Genomic DNA, 18,825 nt, shown 5'->3' on the forward strand with positions numbered 1-18,825 from the left:
CATTTAATCTATCTGTCTTCTATCTATCTTTTTGTCTGTCTGTCTGTTTGTCTGTCCATCTGTTCGACTGTCTCTCTGTCTATCCATACATACAAAACATCCATAGATCCATGCATCTATCATCTAATCCAATGGATGCATTGTATGTACAGTATGTCCGTCTATCTGTCTCTCTGTCTATCCATACATCTATGATCTAATCTGTCTGTCTTCTATCTATCTAGTTCATTGCGCTCCTGGACATCATTATAACTCCACCACACACCGATGTATTCGATGTCCTGCTGGCACTTATCAGTCTGAGTTCGGACAGAACTACTGTATCACCTGCCCTGGAAACACCACCACAGATTTTGATGGAGCCACCAACGTTTCCCACTGCAAAAGTAATTTATACATACCATCCAAACTTTCTTTCACATACAGTATGCGTTTCTGTAATAGACAGTATATTTACAGAGATGTGTTCTCCACACCTATAGACCAGCTATGTGGAGGTGAACTTGGAGATTTCATGGGTTACATTGAATCTCCCAACTATCCTGGGGACTATCCATCAAATGTGGACTGTGTCTGGACCATAAACCCTCCAAACAAGAGGCGCATTCTCATTGTGGTGCCTGAGATCTTCCTCCCTATTGAGGATGAGTGTGGAGACGTGCTTGTCATGAGGAAGAGCGGTATGGTTTCATGAATCTTCTTTACAAAAAAATATCATTAGTGCAGAAAATCATTGAACCCCTCTATCTTTTTAGCCCTGCCAACTTCCATTACAACTTATGAGACATGCCAGACGTACGAGCGACCAATTGCCTTCACTTCCCGATCCCGAAAGCTGTGGATACAGTTTAAATCTAATGAGGGTAATAGTGGAAAGGGATTTCAGGTTCCATATGTCACCTATGATGGTGAGATGCAGTCCACACACATCCATACACATATAGAAAAATATTAACAGTATGTGTGTGACTCATACACGCAAATAAATATATTAATAATGTTTGTTTGTTTTTACAGAGGACTACCAACAACTCATAGAGGACATTGTTCGAGACGGACGACTTTACGCCTCAGAAAACCACCAGGAGATATTAAAAGTACGAATGCATTTTCACTACTGTATGAAATGAAACTTTTAACACAACTCAACGTTTAATTCTGTTTCTCTCTTTGGTTTCAGGATAAGAAACTGATTAAAGCTCTGTTTGATGTTCTGGCTCACCCTCATAACTACTTTAAATACACCGTGCAGGAGTCAAAGGAGATGTTTCCACGGTCATTTATTAAACTGCTACGCTCCAAAGTCTCTAGGTTTCTACGGCCGTACAAATAGAACAATTTTCCATGATCCCGAATTTATCTGCATTTCTCTCCCTCTGTTGTTCCTCTTTTTTCTCCACTATCTTCCAGAAGGCCTCACTGTGGCAGGATGAGGAAAGCGTTTGGTCCTGTCTCAAATTTTCTATTTGTTTTCTACCTTGTTTTGTTTTGTTTTGTTCTGCTATGTTTTTGTTTAATATTTATGTGCTTTATTTTGCAAAAGCCCCCTTTGGATGTTTGATATACACAGTATATATTTGTATATGTATGTATGTATATATAATGTGTGTGTGCACGTACAACAATATGGGAAGGCTTATTAGGGCATATGATGACACACTGTAAAATAAATGCAGCATTTTTGTTCAATTAACTTATTTTTATAAATTGGGTAAGAGTGTGGATAATCCATCTAGTGGATAATTACGGTATTACAGATTACCATAAAAACTAATCAGGAACATGGTTTTTCATGCAAATGTTTTCTCTAAATTGACAAGATAACTCGTCAATGGCGGGAAATGAGTTAAACAATTTCAACTTGTTTTATAAGTTATGTCAAAACTTAAAATAGTAGGTTGCAAATCCAAGTTGTTTTAACTTCATGCTGCATTTTTTTACAGTGAACATACAGTACAGACACACACAGATATATATTGTTACTTTAAAAAGATTATTTTCATGCCCCTAGTGTGCATTGGGGTTTTTAAATCCTGGGTGCACTTAAATTTTCTCTTATGACCTGTTGGAATATGGAAAACCACAAAAAAAAGACAAAGCCAGAACATGTTAAGAGAGAAGACTACCTGTCAGTACGAGAGTTAGTTATGTGTACGTTGTTTAACTAGTATTTGGAGCTTCGATTGCACTTGAATTTTATATTGTAAACTTTAGAGAAAATGGAAATCTAAGTTACTTTTGTTGTATAGAAATGTTTTACCTTGGTTGTAGAAACAAGTGCTCCCGCATGGAGCCTATATCTCTTAAAAGGATAGTTTACCCAAAAATGAAAATTCATCATGTACTTACTCTCACGCTGTTATAAACCTGTATAAATGTCTTTGTTCTGATGAACACATAGAATGTTATTTTGAGGAATGTTTATAAGCCAAACCGATCATGAGCCCCATTCACTTCCATAGTAGGACAAAGAATACTATGGAAGTGAATGGGGCTTATCATGAATGCTTTTTTTTACAAACATTCCTCAAAATATCTTTCTTTGTGGCCATCAGAACAAATAGAATTATACAGGTATGTAACCAAATAACATTTTGGGTGAACTATCCCTTTAAAACAGAAATGTCACGTCTCGTAATAATGATCTGACTGTTCGTAATATTAAAAAAGTAGTGTGTTGACGTTCCTTCTGCTTCCCTTTGTCATGTCTAAAGTCACTTGTTTCTTGTGATGCAATTGTAGTACATTGCTTTCATATTGTTAACCATCAATGTTGTTGAGTTATAAGGAATGGCACGTTTCAAGTAATGTAAATGTGATGATTTTTGCTGGTTGTGCAGTCACTGCTGAAAGTAATGAGAAAGAGACAGATTTTGGAATTAGAGACGTATTCTGATTTAAAACAAATCTATTATAATGACTTATCACCTTTGTGCTGTGCACAAAGACACATTTTTTTTTTTTTTTTTGCATATTTGTTGTTGGACTGTGGATGAAAAGTTGACTGTGTTTACTGACAAGAACACATACCAAAAGCATGTGAATGTCGACTGGCTTAAAACCTACCAAATCATTTCATTTTCAGATGTTTTTTAGTAGGGCTGTGTGTTTGTGTGCGTGTGTTTCTACATGCAGTTCAGATAAAGAGAGCAGTGATAGTGGTGTTGTTAGGATGATAACTGGACAATATACCTGGCATGATTTTCTTCTGTAATGCATTGTCATTTCGTAAAGCCTGATCTCACAAACCTATGCGTGTATCAGAAATGTGTGTCAGTCTGAGATGAGTAACAAACACAGAGATGTGCCATGAAATCCAAGTGACACAGTTAACACTGACTTTAAGTATTTTGCATTGTTTTGCATATATATATGCAAAAAGCTGCTTTGTTATATGAGCACTTATTAATGCTTGTATTTCTACCATTTTTTTTATATTCACAAGCAGACATGGAGACACACACACATCATTAAGCACACAATATACCGTACACACTAATGCGCTTGTGAGATAACACATGGGTTGTCATTTTCATTGGTATTTTATTATTTTTGGTAATTAAAACATTGGCATTGGACTGTTTAAGAGACTGTTAAGGTTAGGAAGAATGTATGATGTGTTAAATTGACTACATATACACACACACACTTTGGCCCCTAGATGGATAAAGTGACTAATACTGCTACTGGTGTGGACTTGTAGCTTTGTGAAAACAGATATGTAAATGATGTACAAATGTTAGGTTTGTTTTGTTTTTTATTAAGTTAATATTTACAGTAGTGGCAGTGTTCAGGAAGGCTCTGTTGAACAGTTTGCTTACGGTCATGCTGAAGACCTTGTTTTTAAAGCAAGGCAGCGCAAGATGAATCCCAGAAGTTGTGATATGTGGAGGGGAAAGGAAACAATTGTTAAAATCTCACTTTATTAATAAATCATCAAATCTCATGCGGTGCTCTGTGTGATATCTGTGGGAATGTTTATTTTAGACTTTTATCTTTATCACCATCACTAAAATTAAGATTAACGATTGGGTTAGTGTGTCACACCTACACAACGTGTTAAAAAACAGACCAACTGCGTATGTTAATACTGTTGATTATATTTCGTATCCACTTGTTGACATATTCAAATATAGCACAGTTTTCTCCCCATAAGGGGGCAGCATACACTAAGAAAAAATGCAATATTGCCAATGTCAGCCTAAAGCCCAATATTTCCTAATACACGTGCGCCCACACACACAAACAAACATTTTAGGGACATTTTTATAAAAGTATCAATAAAAGTTATGATTTTACTTGGACTGCCAATTCACAAGCACCGATGCCGTTTACTCATTCATGAATCTGTTTATGAATCTGTTCATCTACTTTAAGAGTATCTCTAGTTAGATTTACTCTCATTCTGACTGGAAAGTGAAAGTAGACATAAAAGTATAAAGAAATGCTTTTCTACTGAAATAACTGATTTGACATTAGTTAAGATGTCAGTCCACCAATCCTACCATGGGAAAAATTGGCTCATGAATACTATTATTTATGAACAAAAACTGTGCATGTGACGTTCACCCAGGAGGCCTGCTGATTGGTTGAAATGCAGACGTCGACTAATCGGTTGGCAAATTAACGTATTCTATTAAAGATGAAAGATTGGCTTATAAATAATAATAAGGTACGTGACGTGCCTCCACCGCAGAAACGTATTCATGATCTAATTAATATTCATAAGTTAAACATTTCACTGTAGTAGGATTTACAGGGGAGGAGAGAAAGCTCGAGAGCTGCGCGAGGGGGAGTGTCTATGTGCCCGAGACGCGCGCGCACACACACAGAAACACACACACACACACACACACACACACACACACACACACACACACACACACACACACACACACACACACACACACACACACACACACACACACACACACACACTCACACTGGTCCGCCACGCGACTTCAGTTTAAACAAACCAGCGCGCGTCTCTGCACGCCGGACCCGCCGCGTTTTCACACTCTCGTGTATTTATTAGCTTTGTCAACCAGAACATCTCTGTTAAAATACCGGAGAATACACTGTGAAGTTTGCATTCTATCCAGGTATGTAAATCACTTCCGGAACTCTTTAAATATGCATGAATATGTATATAAAAGTGAGGTTGTATAAACGATGCTGATGGCTTTGGGAATCGGAGACTGTTACCATAGATACAATCCATCTTTAAAGTGTTTGATCAAGATGGGTATTGATGTGTTACATTGTCATTTAAAAACTAAATTAAACACTGTTTCCAGTCACTGTTGCAGCCGTTTTTTTTCTTTGCGGGCTGCCGATGTGCCTATTGTGTCTTTAATTGGTTAACAGCAACCGGCCAAGCAGAGGTCTATGTTTTATTCTGTGTGAAAATTTTGGCTCATAGAAAAACTTTTTTTTAATGTAACTTAATAACAGTGGTTTTCTACATAGACCATGGCATTATCATCATATTCTCTAAAGTAAATCCTAATGTTAAAGCTATATAATATGACATTTGCTTAGTCTCATTGTACTATACATAATAATATTAGCGTTTGATACCAACACTGTACCATGCTATAGTACATTTTGTAAGGGTTGTATGCTTATTCTTCATGTATTCTGTCATTTATTAGAGTTTGCTACATTTATAACAAAAAGTCCTTGATAATCAAATGTGAAATTTTGAATTTATTTAGATTATTATTTTGTTGGTAAGGTTTTTTTTTTACTTTTCATTGGACCAGCTTCATTTTCTCACACTTTTCTTATTCCTTTGTGCCCAGTTTACAAAGAACACCACAGATTTATTTTGCCTCCCATACATTAGTTCCTTTTCTTAGTCTCTGTCCTCATTTATTTTTATGAATAGTTACACGATACTTTTTCATCCCACGTAGGCTACCAGGCAAAATTTTCTGTGCTTCCTAATAGTTTGAGAAATCAGGTGCTTTGTGAAGAATCTGAAAGCTTTCTACTTTCTTTTCCTCCTCGTCATTTTAGTTCAAAAATAACGTTTTGGCTCCCATTTCTTTCACAAAGCTTTTGTGTCCTTTTTCTTTCCAAACAATTGTCTCGGTTGCGTCAAATCTTTTTTTCATCCATCTTGAAAGTGCAGGGAACTCTATTGTTAGACACAGAAATCGTGACAGAATGGTTACCATGGCTTTGTGTAGAGAAGGACATGCCGCTGTTATACACGTGTCTGATTGTGGGTTTTGGTAATATGCGACTGTCACTCTCCACATCTGCCTTTATCTTGTTTCTTCAGGTGCCTTGGATGCGCTGTGGTCCCAGCTGTATTTCCATTCTTGTGACACTGGTGAGGAGCAGCATGCGTTCTCACATTCCCAACAGCGAAGCCGTGAAGTGGTCCAGCCACTGAGTACAGTGGTCATACAAGGTCCTGGACCTCCCCACAGACTCAACTGAGATTGTCCTGCCCCATCTGACCTCAGCTAGGCTGAACTTCCTTTAATCGTGCCCTGTCTTGTGTGAAATAGAGAGAAAAAGTGTGTAGTGCCATGGCTTTTACTCTTTCGGAAATCATGGCAGCCCGGCGACAGCAGCAGCAGCAGCAGACGCAAAGAGGAGGAAGAGGAGCGATTGAGGTGGACGAATACAGCGCCAACCCGACTCAAGCCTTCACCTTTTACAACATCAACCAGGGTCGTTTCCAGCCCCCCCATGTCCACATGTAAGAAACACATTTACACGTTATCTTACACGTTTTCATGTGCCTCCTTCCATCTTTTAGCCCACTTGACTGAATTACAAGCATGTTTCTGACATGTTCCTACTACATTTTTTAAACCGGTATAAGGGTATTTTTGGCTACAGACTGAGATATTCACCTGATCATCTATCCAACAACCTAATATTTTTGGAGTGCCAGTGTTGCTTTATATATCATTCAGTGGAAAAGGCAAAAAATTGTCACTATTTAAATTGTAAAAAAGATTTGTATGTAATCTCATGATGATGTTATATTATTGACATTTTAAGAAATGTTTTTTTAAATTATATAGTATCTCAATGACTGGACCAACTGTAAGGGAATTTGTGTCAAAATGTAAAACTAATTCCTGTTACATGCCTGGACAATCATGGAGTATTACCTAGCCACAGCAAATTCATATTCATGAGCTCAGTTTTTTCTGTGTAGTGATGTCACAACCTGCCCATCTTCACCCTCCCACATTAAAAATTATTCTGTTGCCGTTGGCAGTTATGTGATGGTTCTTTGTTTCTTGTGTTTCAAGGTCTTGCTCAGATTTTTTGTTTAGAGATGTTTCACCTTTTATTATTACTCGAAATCAGTGCTGTCTTTATTGCTTTGTTTCCTCGTACATCTGATTCATGCCAACCTTCAAATACACATGAGTCACAAGTATATTTGTGTTAATGTGTATAGAAGCTGTGAATGTAGCCGACCCAGCAGGAGACAAATAAAGTGGGCCATTCTTATTCAAAATCTGCGGTGTCCCTCCGAGACCTGGTTTTGCCATTGAACGTTACAGAATTTAATGTGATGCTGCACATCTCTCTCTTCCTCTGTTTGCAGGGTAGATCCGTTGCCCCACGATACCCCAAAGCCTCCAGGTTACACGCGGTTCGTCTGCATCTCGGACACGCACTCGCGCACAGACACCATTCAGATGCCGTATGGTGACGTGTTGCTACACACGGGAGACTTCACTGAGCTCGGCCTACCCAGTGAGGTCAAGAAGTTTAATGACTGGCTCGGTAAGAAGCTTCCCTGTTCTACACAGTGACCAAATAACACTGTGAACCAGTTAACACTTTGAACAAAAAATTATTTTTAAAGGTCATTATTTTTTATTGGATTATTTCTTTTTAAAGGTGTAATAAGAACGTTTTTGTCTTTAATAAACGCATATAGGTATTAGGCACATAATTCATTTTAAACTTTCCCAGATGAATAGATTTGCATATGCCTGCAATCTAAATTATATTTGGTTATAGAAAATCTAATTATCTTTATTGTCACACCACCAAAATACAGAATTGTAGTGGTGGTGGAAACTCTTTGGTCCACACTCATTTGATGCCTTTATCCAGGGCACTACCAGTACATGGACAGTAATGCAGCAAAATACACGATGCAGGATGTACACAATACAAAATATTACCAATACAGGATTTGTACAATACAGTGTATACATAAACATTATACAAATATACACAGTATATAGAATGTACACAATACAAAATATGCACAACAGACTTAAAACAGAAAACATGGCCCACCAAGTACATGTGATATACAAAGCTGATGTGCCTTTGAGGTGAAAATGGTTAAAAAAAGATTCATACAATGGGGTCAATAGATGTGGTAATTATAAGACATTGTTGCAATAGACAGGCACTATTTTTTAACAATGTCTTATAATTATTCATGAGATTAAGTGGCCTCCTCCAATAGGAGGGTGGCGTTTTATAATAACATGTGTGGCTTTCCTACAGTATGACCAGCTCTTCAAACAGTGAGTTGCTACTGTACTGAATGATTGTTGTCTGTCTGTCTGCATAGTGCAAAAATATAAATGTATATACATTTCATGCTGACAGATTGACCAACACTTTTGAAACATTTGTGTGCAAAAAAAAAAAAAACTATTATAGTCTTGTCTGAAATGCACAGTGTAACATTTAAACTACATCAAGTCTTTAATTCTTTATTAAATAACTTTTAGTTTTTCTAGCTGTTTAATTTTATTTAATTGTTGGTTTGTTTTGTTTCTTTGGTTTAATTTTGAACAAGTTTTTGGTTTAAAATGTAAGCAAATACAGCACAAAGTTCTTTTAATATAAACAATTGAATGAATTCGTAGTACAACCAAAGTTGTATGTTTTTGTACACTGTAAAAAAATGCATCATTTTTATCAAAAATATTTGTCAACATAGATTTTTATGTTACTTTAACTTAAAAAAATAAGTTAAACAATTTCAACTTGTTTTTATAAGTTATAATTTCAATTTAGCGCAAGTAAAAACTTTTTGAATGTTTTTTTTACAGTGTACGGTTTGCTTTCAGTAAAAGCTGAAAGTGGGGTATCATTATTGTTTTTATCTAATAGTCATATGTTGTTGTACAATTCACTTGAAATGAATTCATACCAATTAGACAACTCGTAAAATACATACACTGTAAAAATTTGTTGGTCACTGTAAAAAATCTTTGCTACCTTAAATAATTGTTGAATCAACTAAGATTTACAAGTCATTTCAACTTATTATTATTTATCTTGACAAGAGATGAGTTGCTACAACTTATAAAATGAAAATGAAGTTTACTTTTATCAACTTCATTTTATAAGTACAATTCATCTGTACTTATAACAACTTATGTCAAGATAAATAATAGTAAGTTGAAATGACTTGTAAATCCGAGTTGATTCAACAAAAAAAATGTAAGGCAGCAAATAATTTTTTTACATTGTGGTTGCTTTAAAATTTTGGGCCCTATCTTGCACCCAGCGCAATTGACTTGTGACATGTGTCAGTGACGCATGTATCATTCGTATTTTGCACCGGCGCACAGCGGGTTTTTCCCTCCACAGACGCACGTCGGCAAACTAGGGAATGAACTTGCGCTCCTTGGGCGGTTCAGCGCAAAAAAGGAGGCGTGTTCCGGCGCAAACCATACCTGATGCTGTTTTGCAGTTTCAAAAAACAATTGCGCCACTGACCAAAAAAAACTAGTCAGTGTCAGTGGCGCGTGGTTCATTATGCTATTTTAAGGGCGCATGCTTGACCATAATGAATAGCGTGCACAACGCGCACACAATTTGCTTATCTAATCTACACAGATGCAAGTTATTTTTGCAAATCATAAATTGTTACAATAAAAAAATATTAACACATGAGATAAGGGGAATCATAGTGGTGAGCATTGTGGTGATAGTTTTTATTTATTGTGTGGCTGCGTTAAAAAATGATCATGCAAATAACGATTAAAATATTTTCATAAGGTTGTTGTGTGGCTGTATTACGTTTATTTTATGTAAATAATAATTAAAATGTTTTCATAAGAATCCTTAATGTATATGAACTTGTTTGTAAGTGTTCTTTGGGGTTGGACCTTGCTTGCGTTTCTTGGGTCCGATTTCAAAGCCCCCAAACCCTTTCGGCAGTGAGGGTGGACGCAGATCTGTGTAGAGGCAGATCCACCTCCCGTTACACGGCGTGCCCGATTTATGCTGGCAAGCTTGGGATTTTTTGGAATGTTTTATGTCATACATTTTCTTTGGGGGGGGGGCATGAAGGGATACACCATACGCAAGTGGGACTGCATGCCAAAAACATTTAATAACCAGCGCTTTTAAGAACCTTTGGTGAAATAGAAAGGTGCTTGAGATGTTAAAGTTACTTTAAAGGGCCATAGACTGAAAAGGTTCTTCTATGGCATTGTGAAGCACCCTTATTAGTGGGTTTGTCCTATAGATTAAAACAACCAAGGATTTTTAGAGTAAACCTACAGGTTTGCTTGGTTTTTCAGCTTGGGATTCCCCCGTCTCCTGACATCATTGTAGCGCTTGGCGCAACGATGGGGATGCCAGCTGATGAAACAATTGTGGCTATTTCCTCTCACGCCTGTTTAACCTACGCTGATTTGGGCGGGTTTCTTCTTCTTTGTCTTTAACTGCTCTTACAAGAACGTTAGTCTCCTCGGCTGTGAACCACTCCTGGCGTGCGCCTGGTAAATCCGTCATAATAATAGCAACCCGCCATGGAACTTGCGCCCTTGCGTTTAAAGGGAATGTTGGATAGCATTCTGATTGGTTTATTTGACGTTACGCCCAAACCACACCTATGAATAATGAACCTACTTCAGACCAACCCCTTTTCCCGCCGGGAAAATAGCAACAGCGCCCAAGATTCACCCACAAAGTCACTTGCGCGTTGCGCTTCGCACTTGCGTTTCAGATCGTTTAAATAGGGCCCTTCGAATTTTTATGAAATGTTTTACACAACTTTATTTTTGATAAAGTTAATATTAAAATAATATTTTTTAAGTTGAATTAACTCAAGAAAAGTGTTCATTCGAATAGCCTTAAGTCTTATCACAAGGAGATTTTTAAGGTGTTTACTAAGGTTACGGTGTCACTGATATTAAGAGATCATAGTCTTTGCATTGCAGAGTTGTTTTTTAATTAATTTTTTTAATTATTTTCTGTTCATCTAATACTTATATTGGAATATATATATATATTGATCTATATTGATCAGAATCAGAAAGCAGAAGATCTGGATGGATGGAGGTTATAGGCAGGAGGGTGCGGGAGACACCAGCGAGATTAAGATTTTTTTCTCATATATCTCATCTTCTATTCTGCTGCTGAATCTCTCCCTCTTTGTCTTTCTGGTGCGCTGTCTTCTGCCAGAAAGGAAGTTCTCGCGTTTGTTCTCGCGTTTGTCTCTGTATAAATATTTATGATGATCCCTTATCTCTATATCTTCGCTTCTGTGTATCTGAGAAAACTCGGCAATCCTGAGAGATTTGATTTACTTTTACCACACGATGCAGATACACACATACGCACACAGATGTACGTAAAACATAAAAAATATGTTGATGCTTTTCAGTCTCCTGGCCTTTTTTTTCTTAGCGTTGCATTAGTGTTTTTTTCTCTCTTTCTGTTAGTCTGTATGTTTTTAAGGACCATGTTCTTTGTTTGGAATGCTCGAGATCAGAGTAATTGACTTCTCTGAACCTGTCAGCTTCAGTTTTTTAGCTAGTTTGGGCATATCAGCAGTAATGTAATTTCACATCATGCTTTAAAATGAGAAAGATACTCAGTCTGAAGCGCATGATGAAAGATGATTCAACTTTTTAAAGTTACATAAGTGTGTACAGTCAAGACCTTTTTAAATGTCTGTTAGGTGTATTTTTTCCTCTTACATAAAAGAGCATTATGCAGAACCATGTTAAATGCATGAAATATCTTAAGAGGAGATATTTCACACATTTTCAAAGAATGTTGTTTCTGCAACTTGTTTCTTTCTGCTAGCAAAGAAATATGTAACCTTATAAAAAATTTACTTATTACAGTTTTTTATATTTTTTTTAGTTTTTTATAATATAGAATTATAAATAGTTTTTACATTTTTTTAAAGAAACTCTTATGGTGACCATTACACTGATAAATATTTTTAAAATAATTACAGCATTGGTCGATCGTTCTGCTTAGCCAGTTAATTTGATGCAGGCAGAAGAAAAGCAGTTAGAAAGTGCAGATGTTCATGAATTAACAGTGCTAATGTATGAATAAGTAACAGAAGTGTTGGAGCACAGTTGCATTTGTGTGATTTTTTTTTAAAGCATCTGGAGCTTAAATGATCTCTGTGAAAGTGAGATAGAAGCTGCTTGCTTATAATACCAGTCATGCAGATTTAAATCCTATGTATTTTTAAACTGCAGACAGGAGGAACTGTATTTGAATTGAGATCCGTGAAGTAATCCACAAACATCTGTTTTCATAGTAATAAACAGTGATGCTACAACCTTCTTGAGATCATTAACATGGATGGAATTTTCTGTACAAGCACAGCGATGCCATAGAAGAACCTTTTTCTTGGATCCTCAAAGAACCATTTCTTTTATACATTTTTATAATCCAAAGAACCTTTTTTTTTCACTGGGGGGCCCTGAGATGGTGCAAAGGGGCATTTTATTTTATAAAATATATTAATTTATCATAAATTCTGTGTAATTAAAACTCAGAAAAATAAGGCTACTAACCAACAGCACTACATTATATATGTTTTGGAATGTTTTATGTCATACATTTTCTTTGGGGGGGGGGGCATGAAGGGATACACCATACGCAAGTGGGACTGCATGCCAAAAACATTTAATAACCAGCGCTTTTAAGAACCTTTGGTGAAATAGAAAGGTGCTTGAGATGTTAAAGTTACTTTAAAGGGCCATAGACTGAAAAGGTTCTTCTATGGCATTGTGAAGCACCCTTATTAGTGGGTTTGTCCTATAGATTAAAACAACCAAGGATTTTTAGAGTAAACCTACAGGTTTGCTTGGTTTTTCAACACAAAAAACGTTTCTTTTTAACCCATTGTTGGTTTAAACAATTTAACCCAACGGCTGGATTTGTCCTTTTTTGACCAAACATTGTTCCAATTCTTATTCTTTTAGACTTAAAAAAAATGCAATAAAAAAATTTAAGGTTACACTTGATGTGAAAAGATCTGCACAAACATACAGTTAACGATTGAAACCACCGAATAAAGACCATAATATTGTTTCTGTCTGTCTCTTAGGTCAGGGAGGTTTGGTACTTCCACCTTGTCTGGTACTGTCCTGTCCACATTATGAATAATAGATAACCTCAATGGTGTATGTGACAGTTGCGTGGGCTTTGAGATGTGTGTGGGGTGGAAGAATGTTGGGAGAAAAGTTTACACCTTTCTTACTCCTTTCTCAACTTTTGAGTTTTTCCTCCATTCCCTCTATGTGGAAAGAAAAGCGGCATGAAAGTTTAATGTGCTCTCTCTCTCTTTCCTCCTTCAAGCTCTGCGGCTCTTTGCTTTGTGCAGTTTCTTCAGTCTGCCATGAGTTTACCCAGCTGAAGGTTTAGCTATGGATTATTAACATGGCAGCTTGACTCTTCTTACGTTTTTTTTTTACTTGAACAGTGAAACAAAAGGATGATAACTTTATGAGCTTTACTTTAGGTAATGTGTGTATACATAAAATGTGTTTATCGTTCAGTACCATAATTTCATCTACATTTAAAATCTGGAAACTTGATGTATTCTGGGATTTGTCTATTTTTATTCCACAAAAGCCCACGATTATACGTGGTGTGTAATACATGGGCAGTTATGTCTTTGGCAGATACTTTCTCAGTCGGCCAACTTACAAGAAAGTGCACATACTGTATTGCGTAGGTGGCAAATGTCTTGCGGTAGCCACTCACTTGCATGCACGCAGCGCGAGACAGCTTGGTAATCCTGTTGAATGTGCTCTGAATTTTGGAGGTTGGAGGATTTGCTTCATCAAAGCCCACAGACCACCCACTAGATCAGAGATGACAATAGCGCTCAATCCGGACACTTCCTATGAGTTTAAACGCCTCTAAAACCATGAATCCAACCATCCACTGCACATGCACAAATACATTGCTTGCAAAAGAAATTTTGTATGCCTCGTGTGTATCGTCTAAATTATTGAACATGCCTTTTTCCTGCATGTATGTGTGCCTGTGCGCCGGCACGCATGGCCTGCATTCATTCACTTTAATTGCATCGTTTTTGAAGTGAAAGTACATAAAAGAACACAAGCTGTTGTCACTCAGGTTCACAGTGAAATTTAAGCTATTGGCAGCTTGAAAGTGCTTTTGAAATCACAAGACAAAGGGCCCAAGAAGATAGAGACTAATAACAAGAAGCAGCACACAGTCGTCCAGATTAGGCGTTTGGGCAGAAATCTGCGTTCTTTTTCCACCCATTTTCCTCTCCCTCTCATCACAAAAGCCGTGGACTTGTCTTTCTATCCTTCCTTTTGCTGGCGTTTTGTATTTGTGTGATTGATTGCTTCCAAAGACTTTCTTTTTTGCTTTGTATTTCTGAAAGAATGACTCCATTGTAAAATGGTGATTTTTGTCTGTAATTCTACCTTTGAAGGAGCCAGGCTGTTTGAGGAACCTATATGAGAGAGAGAGAGAGAGAGAGAGAGAGAGAGAGAGAGAGAGAGAGAGCGAGAGAGCACAGAAATGAACATATGCACAAAGATTTTCACACTTTTGCAGTGCCTACACATGTATGCGAAACCGATGGTGCATAACATAAACACAATATGGAATACTTCTTTTTTGGGATATGGAGAAACACATTAGGAATGACTTTATTGCTAGAATACAGAGAAACAGAAGGTGAATATTGCAGCAAGTGGTTTTCAACTGATGGATTAGGACCTAAACAAAACAAAAGGCTTGTGGACAGTAGGATGTGCATTTATAGCTATTAAAAGTAGTGTATAAATTCTATATGACACACTGAATATTCAGGGATGTGATTTTTCCGGATTAATCCGGAATTCCGGATTTTCCGACCTGAAAATCGATCGATCTTGATTCATACCCTGTATTCAGATGCTGTATTCACGTATTTACATTAAAACAATCCAGATGTTATGTTCTCAAACTTGCTTACACTCACACAGTGTAAAACCAAACCCTATTTATTCACCAATCAGACCCGATCATTTCTCTCCTCTCTTCTCCTCATTTGCGACGTTTGGCTGTCACTCGCGTGACGCGAAACAGAGCAGCAAACATATACACGTCGGTTTACTTGGTGGATTTGGAGCGGCAATTTTCACAGAAATGAGAGGAAAAACGAGCGCCATTGCAGAAAATCCTGGTGGCGACTGAGAGAGGGACGATGCAACAATATTGGTTCCGAAAAAAGGCAAGGAAATAAGTTACCTCTGAACGTTTCTGAATCGGAAGGCTGCAGCCTCCGGAGGTCTCATATGCAGGCTGCATACGTCATCGAGCCTGGTTTAACCTAACTGAGCATTACATTCGGAAGTCATAAACATATAACAACAATTTACGATTAACTAAGAATAATAGTAAACTTTATAATTGTTAATATTGTGAATCTTGATGAGTCTTGATGACGTATGCAGCTTAGAAATGCGACCTCCGTAGGCTGCAGACTTAGGATTGAGAAACGGCCTCTGTAACATCGTTTGTTTTTTTTCAAAGGTTTCGTGTTTTTAAAGTTTTAAGGTTGACCAGTTTGATTAAAATAAATGGCACCTGTACTTTTTTGTACAATTGCTTTTATTTATTAGTGTCAACCTTCTATTGTTTATGTTTAACAGCTAACAAAGTTACTAATCTACAGGGGTCTAAAATTAGGAAAAGAGACCTTTAAGACACTTTATTATAACTAAAGGTCCTGTGTAGCACATTTTTACAGATATTTGTATTAAAAAAATACTCTGGTAAAAGTAGAAGTACTGATTTAACTTCTTTACTCAAGTAAAAGTATCAAAGTACAGGCTTGGAAATTTACTTAAAGTATTAAACTAAAAGTAGCCATGCGAATGATAACCATTTTTTATGCAAAGCTCACGTTACCTGGATCACACAAATGCTAGAGTGCAAGCTGAGAAACCTAAGTGGATATGGAAAAAAAATCTTTGTAAGATTTATTCGTTTTTTATAAGCCATTGCCTACATTTTATATGGATAGCAAAATAGGCCTTCTTTTGACATGAACATTTGCATGTTGCACATTTAGCTGTTAAAGTTGGGTAGAAATGTAAAACAAAAATAAGTTAAAACATATTTTTTTGTCATGGTTGTTGTTATAGAGAGAGGTGGTGATGGAGCAGTGGACAAGACACTTGCTTTTGATTCCCACTGTTACACATTCACCAAATAAGTTGTTATGTGTCATACTGTACAAAAAAGTTGCTTGTTGCACATCTAGCTGTAAAATAAATTAAAATGTGTTTTTTTGTTCAAATAAGTTGTTATGGGTCCTGCTTTACTATCCGTATAGATCCGCCACCAGTTTGATTGGCGTGTGTGTGGGGGGGTCTCAATATATTTTCCTGCTTTTTTGTCCTTAGCCAATCACATGCCTGATATTACTTACTAGCCCCCCCCCCCCCATTCGGAATGCGTTTTAACTCGTACGGTGGCCATGTCATGCCAAGGTTAACATGGCTGCCAGTAACTACAAAGCAAAAGCAATGAAAAAAATGAACAATTTGCAATGTCCTTTGCCTGTGATCCGTCAAAGCACACATATTTATGTTAAACATGGAAAAAGTCATTTTCATGATATGTCTGCTTAAAATCACATACAAAAAGCAACCATAAACGTAGCTTAGACACTCCTTTTTCATCGACGCGTGAGTGTAGTCTGAAAGCGCGAAAGGCGGAGCTTGAATTTCAGGAATGTCCCTCGTCGGCGAATGTATTTCAAAGATGGAGGCACATCCTGGATGCGCCAGTCGAGCGATTCGACCGTATGTATTTTAAGTAGCAGATTCTACACTTACAAAAAATACTTTGATAAGTGGGTGGGAAGTAATTACACATGAATGAGCACATACTTTTGAAAGAAAACATGGGTTTTTGCTAAGAATTAACTCAAAAAAGTACACAGTAGAGCTTTAATTACTTTTCATGAAAAGTAATGCTTACGTTACTTTTAATTTACTTTTGCGTTACTTTTTCTTACTTGGCTGAGGCTTGATCTCTTTCAGGCCTTGCAGGTGTATTTATGATCGCAAAAATGTCAAGCTCTGGTCTGCCATCTCCGTTTCTGACTCAAACAGTTCCTGCTCAGGCGCACAGAGCGCGTAATTCTACATTAATATGTTCAGTTTAATTCAGTACATTAATTTATTTTCTAATTTAAATTAATTAAATTGAAAAGTAACTCGCATTACTTTTTTAAAAAACTAACTCAAATATTAATGTGTACATTTAAAAAGTAATGCATTACTTTACTCGTTACTTCAGAAAAGTAATATTATTACGTAATGCGCGTTACTTGTAATGCGTTACCCCCAACACTGGATAGCATTCTCTGAACTTAAACAGTGACCGGAAGTACTAGCATGGAGCATGCCACAAACATTTTTTCACTAAGGTTTTTATATGCTGGTGTGTTACCAATGACAGCTTTCCTAAAATTATATTAAATTACATCTTCATATTTATATATATATATATATATATATATATATATATATATATAAAACAGAAAATAGGCCAACATATTGTCCAAATTCACAGTATCGCAATGTATTGCAGCGCATTTCATGATACATGTCATATCGTGAGATTATTGCCAATATACAGCCCTACTTCAAATGAGGGCATGTATACTGTACCATGGACCATATAGCAAGGCATAATACACCTATTACCTAATTTGGTTCACTTACACTCTTAATTCTGCTGGGTTAATTTTAATTCAATGCTGGGTAAATATTGGTTAGGACAAAAGGTTGTTGTTAACCATGAGTTGAGAATACCCAGCATTGAATTAAAACAACACAGCACATGTTTATTTAATAACCCAATGTTCTACCCAATATTTACCCAGCATTGAATTAAAAAAACCCCAGCAAAATTAAGAATGTAATTGAACCAAATTAGGTAATAGCTGTATTATGCCTGGCCATATGGTCCATGGCACAGTATACATGACCTCATCCTCAAAAACTATAAACAAAATCACACAAGGTCAAAGAAAATCATGCACACCACATCACTTACAGATTGAAATAAATGTTTGGCACCACAATGCAATTTATGCTATGAATTTCTGACTACAAAGAGCAAATTATCAAAATTCAGGAGGCATCTAGAAAAACATATTAATATTGCCATGCAGAAAAATTTAATTTTATATAGAATAAACAATTTTGCTATCAAGTTTGGATGCTAAAAGGTGTGTACTGTAGCAAAACTACAACTAATATTGTACAGTGTGATGGTCATTATCACAAAAATGGCTTATTAGGACCTTGACATGACACAAAGGGCTCTCACAGATTTAATCATGCCAGTTTTAAACAATAAAAAAAGAATGCTCCTGTAATGCAATCAGTAACTTTATCCTCTCTTTATCCACCATCTCTGTTTGAAACCTAAAATTGCATTTTACATCTTACTTGTAGGGCCCTATTTTAACGATCTAAGAACATGGTCTAAAGCGCACAGTGCACGGTCTAAACGGGCTATCCGATTCCACTTTTGCAAATTTAGCAACGGGAAAAAAATTTTGTG

At 36.6% G+C, this 18,825-nt stretch overlaps 2 protein-coding genes across 3 annotated transcripts in view; both read left to right on the forward strand.

Moving 5' to 3' along the window:
- The window catches only part of scube1 (signal peptide, CUB domain, EGF-like 1), a 113,380-nt gene extending 109,434 nt beyond the window's left edge, over positions 1 to 3,946 (forward strand). Inside the window, exons 20-24 of the mRNA XM_073815861.1 lie at positions 225 to 386; positions 483 to 680; positions 756 to 908; positions 1,018 to 1,097; positions 1,181 to 3,946. Coding sequence (XP_073671962.1) covers positions 225 to 386; positions 483 to 680; positions 756 to 908; positions 1,018 to 1,097; positions 1,181 to 1,333 — 746 coding nt within the window. The 3' untranslated portion in view covers positions 1,334 to 3,946. The remainder of the gene's footprint in view (positions 1 to 224; positions 387 to 482; positions 681 to 755; positions 909 to 1,017; positions 1,098 to 1,180) is intronic.
- Positions 3,947 to 4,920: 974 nt separating this feature from the next.
- mpped1 (metallophosphoesterase domain containing 1) overlaps positions 4,921 to 18,825 on the forward strand; it is a 44,246-nt gene continuing 30,341 nt past the window's right edge. For both annotated transcript variants that reach the window (XR_010531698.2, XM_065265825.2), the window contains exons 1-3: positions 4,921 to 5,102; positions 6,290 to 6,715; positions 7,583 to 7,764. Coding sequence is in view for 1 of the 2 variants with exons in the window: in XM_065265825.2 (XP_065121897.1) it covers positions 6,543 to 6,715; positions 7,583 to 7,764 (355 nt within the window). In the remaining variant the exon portion in view is untranslated. The remainder of the gene's footprint in view (positions 5,103 to 6,289; positions 6,716 to 7,582; positions 7,765 to 18,825) is intronic.

Source organism: Paramisgurnus dabryanus, chromosome 1, assembly GCF_030506205.2.
Source record: "Paramisgurnus dabryanus chromosome 1, PD_genome_1.1, whole genome shotgun sequence".
Classification (NCBI taxonomy): Eukaryota; Metazoa; Chordata; class Actinopteri; order Cypriniformes; family Cobitidae; genus Paramisgurnus; species Paramisgurnus dabryanus.